The 6,327-nt window shown below is 42.7% G+C and overlaps 1 protein-coding gene across 1 annotated transcript; it reads right to left on the bottom strand.

The window, feature by feature from the left end:
* Nucleotides 1–1,752: 1,752 nt before the first annotated feature.
* LOC127790938 (uncharacterized) lies at nucleotides 1,753–3,601 on the bottom strand. The gene is made up of 3 exons (XM_052320671.1): nucleotides 3,082–3,601; nucleotides 2,811–2,916; nucleotides 1,753–1,903 (listed from the first exon to the last, which is right to left on the bottom strand). The coding sequence occupies exons 1-3, from the start codon at nucleotides 3,521–3,523 to the stop codon at nucleotides 1,753–1,755; spliced, it is 699 nt and encodes a 232-aa protein (XP_052176631.1). The 5' UTR covers nucleotides 3,524–3,601.
* Between the last annotated feature and the right edge of the window lie 2,726 nt (nucleotides 3,602–6,327).

Below are 6,327 nucleotides of genomic sequence, written 5' to 3'. Positions count from 1 at the left end.
TTTTATCAAGTGGCCTGGATGGTTGGTCTAGATCAGGATGGTGAATTCGTAGGAGCAAAAACAATCCTAAACAAGGCTCTCCCTTGGGGTAAGAGGGAATCTTTTATTTTAAGGGAAGTGAGTTCATGGATAGAGGAGAAAGTTCAGAGTAAGTTTAACATTAAATCAGATGCTCTCGTTATTATTAGTCTTATAAAAAGAGGCAAATAAAAACTCACTTTGGCAGATTAATTTCGCCAATTATAAAGGACAAAATTTTTGTCAATTATGTAAAACAAAAACTTGTTGGCATGTGGTTCACATTCATATGTGATGATAGATTTTCTGAAGTGGTAGCCGCACGCTCTCTTCTTGCCTCTCCGAAGGTACCTGTAATGGAGACGGGGGCTTGCTCCCCCGGTCGATCTCCGATGATTTAGTTAGTCCTTGATCTGGGATTAATTGTCCCTTTTAAACTATATCTCTCAGAAAAGGATAAGAAGAATCTCCCACCTTTTTCTCTTACCTTTTCTCGGGATAGGGATCATGGAGGGATCTTCGGGATCTCCCTTCCGCCTTCTTCGGAACGTTCCCGATAAAGATTTCGCGATAATATCCGTCTCCGAGGAGTTCAGGATAGCTGTTGCTTCCGTGACCTTCGGTGGGTTAGCCTGTTCCTGAGGTATCTGATTGGCGTGGCGATGCTTGTCTGCCATGTATCTTTTGACCGCCACTAGGTATCCGTCTTGGCGTAATTATGGGACCGAGGGAGTTCTCCTCATCACTTGCCCCCCCCACTCCTTGAGCTCTTCGGCTTGAAGGGCTCGAGGAGTAGTAAAGCTCCTGAGGCTCTTCCATCTAACTTCTTCTTTTCCTTTCTTCTTTTTTTTTTTTGCGTGTCTGGCGGACGCGAAAATCGATTGGTTTTGACGGCGGTATCCCTTCCCTATGCGTTGTCCGAGGCCTTTTCGTCTTTCGAGCTCTATCAGTGCGGGGTGATCAATGCTCATTATTGCTCGCCCTTTGGTCTCTTATTCCCGCAGTTTGAACTTTTAAAATGGGAACTCCTCAGTCCCTCTACTTCTCTTTCCGCACGACTTTCCTTCAGTTTTAGCTTTTCTTGTGCCGGCAAGCGTTTTCCACTTCTTCTGCCTCTCTTTCTTCTAGCTCTTTGCCATGGCGATAATTGGTTCTGGGAGGTTTAATCCCGTCGGCGCAGAGCTTATTGAGTGGGAAAAACACCCTGCTGCCTCGAAGTTGCGCAAAACTTACGATGAAATGATGAGCCGGATTTGAATACCAAGCCCGTGCATGCCCCTCCAAGGTGGCCAAGAAAACCCTACACCACATCACGTCTGAGGCGTCCTGTACCATCATATGCGAGGTAAAGAGATCAAGGTGATCCATCGGGTCAGAGGTCCCTGCGTAACGCTTAATGGCTGGGATACGGAGACGCTCCGGTGGTATGGCCACCATGATCTCTGGGCTAAGGGGCTGATTTATCCTTGGTCCCTGAGCTTCTCCGGTCTTTAGCTTTAGGGCAGCCATTTCCTCCTCTAACTGCTGCAATCTTCTTTCCTGCCGCTGCTGCACAAACGACAAGTCAAGAGACTCGGCCGCCTCGCCATGACCATCATCTTGTCCCGGCCTCTGCGGATTCTCATCCCGTCGATAGGACTCCTCTTCTCTTGGGGGCTCGCGCCTTTCTTCCGCCCGAGAATGCTGGGCTTGCTGATGCTGGCGATCTAGAAAACCCATGAGTAACTCCGTCAATCACTGCACTTGACCCTCCAGGAGTGCTATCCGATCGGGGGGAGGTGGAGGGCCCTCCAGACTCCGAGCTCTCCCCGGCGGGCTTCGGGGAGGATTCTGCTGACTCGGCTCTGGAATGGGGTTGCTCTCCACGGCCCTAGACGGCTGTCTTCTGGTTGCCATTCAAGGTAGAGAAAAAAGGCAAGGTTGTCTGCTGCACTGGAGAGATAGAAGAGAAGAATGTCGGCCCCACGGTGGGCGCCAATTGATGATAGATTTTCTGAAGTAGTAGCCGCACACTCCCTTCTTGCCTCTCCGAAGGTACCTGCAATGGAGACGGGGGCTTGCTCCCCCGGTCAATCTCCGATGATTAAGTTAGTCCTTGATCTAGGATTAATTGTCCCTTTTAAACTATATCTCTCAGAAAAGGATAAGAAGAATCTCTCACCTTTTTCTCTTACCTTTTCTCGGGATAGGGATCATGGAGGGATCTTCGGGATCTCCCTTCCGCCTTCTTCGGAACTTTCCCGATAAAGATTTCGCGATAATATCCGTCTCCGAGGAGTTCGGGATAGCTGTTGCCTCCGTGACCTTCGGTGGGTTAGCCTGTTCCTGAGGTCTCGGAGATTTCTTTACTGAGTGCTTATCCGATTGACGTGGCGATGCTTGTCTGCCATGTATCTTTTGACCGCCACTAGGTATCCGTCTTGGCGTAATTATGGGACCGAAGGCGTTCTCCTCATCAATATGAAATGTAATTGGGATGCTCGTGAGCTTGAAGCTTTCCCTAGAAAGGTGGGGATAGAGTGCACGTGTAGTGTAAAATATATCTCCTAATCCTTGGTGGGTGGTATTCTAGTTGTTTAGGGACAGATCTAGCATTTTAGGGTGGGGTGAGTGGGACTGGACTAGACTTTTACCTTAAAATTTTAATTTTTGTTGTGAGTTGCCCTGGGTTTCAGTCCAGGGGAGCTCACGTTTAAATCCGCCAGTTTGGTGTAGGGTCTCTGTGTCTGGGGTGGTGGTGGTGGTGGTTGTTATTATGTCCTCTGTGTTTGTGGAGTGTTACGTATGTAAACCTATCACGATTAGCAGCTCTGTTGTATTTCCCCACATTTTTCCAATAACCGTTAACCCTCCCCCCGTAAACAGATGGCATTGCTATTCCATCATCCCACTCACCACCTTTTACAGAGACACAAAATCTCAATCTCCATTCAATACAGCCAAATTAACATTCCTCACAGGAGGAAATCAGATGCATGTAAATTATTTGCGCATATATGCATATCTAAAGCCCATAGAAACAGATGAAGATTTGTCTTTCCAAATGCAGTGTTCTTTACGTACCAACAAAATTCCCCAGAAACCAAACAAAAGGATGAAAATCCAAACAAAACTCACCTTCCAACGGAAAATCTCGGAAGGTATTGACGCTCATGCGCTTCGCAAGCTCCCTCAACTCATCTGTAACCCCAAACTTCTCGAGATCCGCAGTGGCGTTGACTTCCTCGACCCTCGGCGACAATGAGCCCTCTACGATGGATGAGAGGGCCGCGGCAGGAATCTGAGTAATTTGATCGGCTCGCTTGAGCACCTCCTCCTTGGCACGTTTGGACGCCTCCGTTGCGATCTCCTTTGAGCGCTTCGACGCCAACAAGACGATTTCAGCGAGCTTGGACGAGGAGCTGATCGTGAATTCTTGTGAGCGCTTCGCGGCTTCCACCGTCACCTCCTGGGATCGCTTGGAGGCTTCCCCAGCGAAGCTTCGAGCTCTTTGCCAAAAATCCATTGGAGGAGGATTAATTGAATGGATTAATGTTTGGATTTGGGGATCAGTCAAACGAGGAGGAATGATTATTTTGTTTTGCCTTCTCGGTTTTGTTTTTGTTTTTGTTTATGAGAGGATGACATTGGCTGATTGTAGGATTGTTGTATGGGAAGAGGCATGTTTGTTTATCCATGTGGCATGTTGACCCATTGGTTTATTGAATTGAATGGGTGGAATTTTTTCAAATGAATTCCACAAAATTCAAATAAACAAATTTTATAGAGAAAACTAACCCTCACTAACCTTTAATTACTTGTTCCCAGTGAAAGTTTAATTTTGAATTTATTCCAAATATAAGTTTACGAAAATTTAATTGAATTCCATAATTTAAACTGCATCGCAGCAAACGTGGGAATTCAATTACAAATGAATTCTGGGTAAAATCTATCCTAAAAACTAGCCTTCCACATGCCAATCAACTTGCAGCTTATCACTTCCACACCGAACCCTTCTACTTCTCTTCTTCTTTCCCTCACACTCATCAGTTCACCATTTTTTCAGAAGTCAACATTTCGATTTAACTACAAACACTTGCACTCATGGCTTCTTTTCTCTCACTCATCACTTCACATTTTTACTGATTGCTGTTGTGCATTTATCGTCTATATATAAGCCATCTGGACTTCAAGAAACTCGAGAGCTAAAACGTTCCCCCCCCCCCCCCATTTCCTGCCTTCCCGCTCCTTGAATACGAAACATTCAAGAGCCTTTCTACTTTTTTTTTTGTTTTTTTTTTTTTATCAACATTGTTTAATTTAGACAATTTATTGTGCTTTTTATTGCATTATTCCCACCTCTAGTTTTTTTCCCTATATTTTTATGTTGCTTTGGTTTTGTTTGACTAAGGTTGGAGTTGTTCTGTTTAGCTTGGGTTGTTTTATTCTAGTATTTTCACTTTGTTTTATTTAGGTTGTAGCTTTGTTTTTGTTTTCTTCATGCATGAAAGGTTCGATGTTCACTTTTTGTTTGTTCGTTTTTTTTTTTTTTTTTTTTTTGACTCTGTTGGTATTAGAGATGAGTAGTACATTTTTTTTTTTTAATAAATTTTCTAAATGACATGACCTGTTGTTTAAAATATTACCTATTGACCTTTGCAATGCATGCAGCATAAAAACAAGTCACTTAAATAAAATACAACAAAAATATCCTAGCATAGCAACTTAATCATAGGTTGTAGTTGGTCTTTATATAAGCTTTTAGTAAGCAATTTCTGTGTTTACATCCTGTTATCAATAATTTGTGGTTGATGTATTGACATTCAGACTTAATTAAGCGGAGAAGTGTGTAGTTAGTTAAAATTTATATAAAATGATGGAATATAAGTTTGACATCGAATTAAAATAAAAATAAATAATATTATTCTTATCCTATTAACTCTTCTTTTACATAGTTTTTTGTTGTTTATTAATGCTTAAGAGATGTCTACTCTTTGTGTACCCTTTTTTCTTTGTCTTTTTTTTTTTTTTTTTTTGTAAATGAAAATATATTATAAAAAATTAAACGGAAAAACCGAACAAAAGATTACAAGAAAGCCAACAGCCATATCTCGCAAAGCCACTTTGAAACAAACCAAACATCAAACTAGCAAATGGACCAAATTCGTAGCTTCCTCAACCAAGCAATGAGGAAAGGGGCTAAAACTATAAATAATAAAAAATGGGAAGACAACAATAAGAAGTATCCCGTAGAGATAAAATGTACAAGAGAACATGAGAGGACTCATAAGAAGAACCCCCGAATAGGAGCCAATTGAGTAGGGAAACTAAAGTAGGCCCACCCAAGACCTCTAGAAGTTCCCAAGGATGAAAAGTGGGGTACACCACCATATCCAATGCCACCAAACTTCAGGAATGAACTCCTCCCATAATGACATTTGAAACAGGATGAATCTACTCCTAATGATGACAATAGCATAGGTAGATTGCCAGAAAACAAGGCAGAACGAGGAACACCGTTTCCAAAAGCCTTGCAGAACAAATACATTTCCAGACAAGATAATTAGAAGCATCTGAAATAACATCCGAACATAATGACAATAAAGAGAAAATGATCTAGATAATACATGAAGATGGAAGATGCCAGTAATGAACAAAAGCCAAACCTTGTAATGATTGAGGGATGCGTATTGAGGACAAATGAGTCCAAATGTACAAAAGTTTGAATCTGGTAAGCAATTTGACCGGGGGTCTGCTCATTATCATGAAAGCATATGTTATTATACTCTTGCCAAAGGAAATAGACTATCGCTTGAAGGGTAAGTCTTGTAGCCACATTCCGCATTGATTTACCATGCCATCTATGGACGCTTCAAAAGATCCCTCTCAACCAGCATCTCCAAGGCCACACAAATTTTGCCTTCCACCTTAGCAGGGAAACAACCTACTCTCCTACACAGATAACATCTATTCATCACAGATAAATGGTTGTTGATTCGATTGAGGATGGAGAGTCACTCCTGACTAGCCAACCAAAGGATAAAAGCATACAAGGGGACACCTAATCTATGCCAAACAAGCTAAAACCATGGGACCTTATTGCCCTTATTATGTAGATCCCTCACTGCTAAATGTACTGAAAAAACCCCATCGGAGACAAGGAGCTACATTAGCTGATCAGGAGAATTAATCCTAAGGAGGCCCAGTATAGAGGAAAGGATGAGCTAAATGGCCTATGATGTGATTGGCACAGGCCAGCACCAAGCACCATCCATAATAATATCCACCACCATAGCGGTAGAGGGGATGGAAATATGACGAGGGAGATGG

Source organism: Diospyros lotus, chromosome 14 (assembly GCF_014633365.1).
Source record: "Diospyros lotus cultivar Yz01 chromosome 14, ASM1463336v1, whole genome shotgun sequence".
In the NCBI taxonomy this organism is placed as follows: Eukaryota; Viridiplantae; Streptophyta; class Magnoliopsida; order Ericales; family Ebenaceae; genus Diospyros; species Diospyros lotus.
The sequence above is the reverse complement of the archived record's forward strand: the minus strand, read 5'-3'. Positions and strand labels throughout refer to the sequence as shown.

Bases quoted from the DNA above. Each gene is read 5' to 3' on its own strand.
- LOC127790938 (XM_052320671.1), bottom strand. From the start codon at position 3,523: ATGGATTTTTGGCAAAGAGCTCGAAGCTTCGCTGGGGAAGCCTCCAAG. The intron at 2,917-3,081 runs GTACGTAAAGAA...TCTCTGTAAAAG, and splicing joins GTTTCTGGGGAATTTTGTTG to GTGGTGAGTGGGATGATGGA. The intron at 1,904-2,810 runs GTTTACATACGT...AATGGCAACCAG, and splicing joins AGAGCTGCTAATCGTGATAG to AAGACAGCCGTCTAGGGCCG.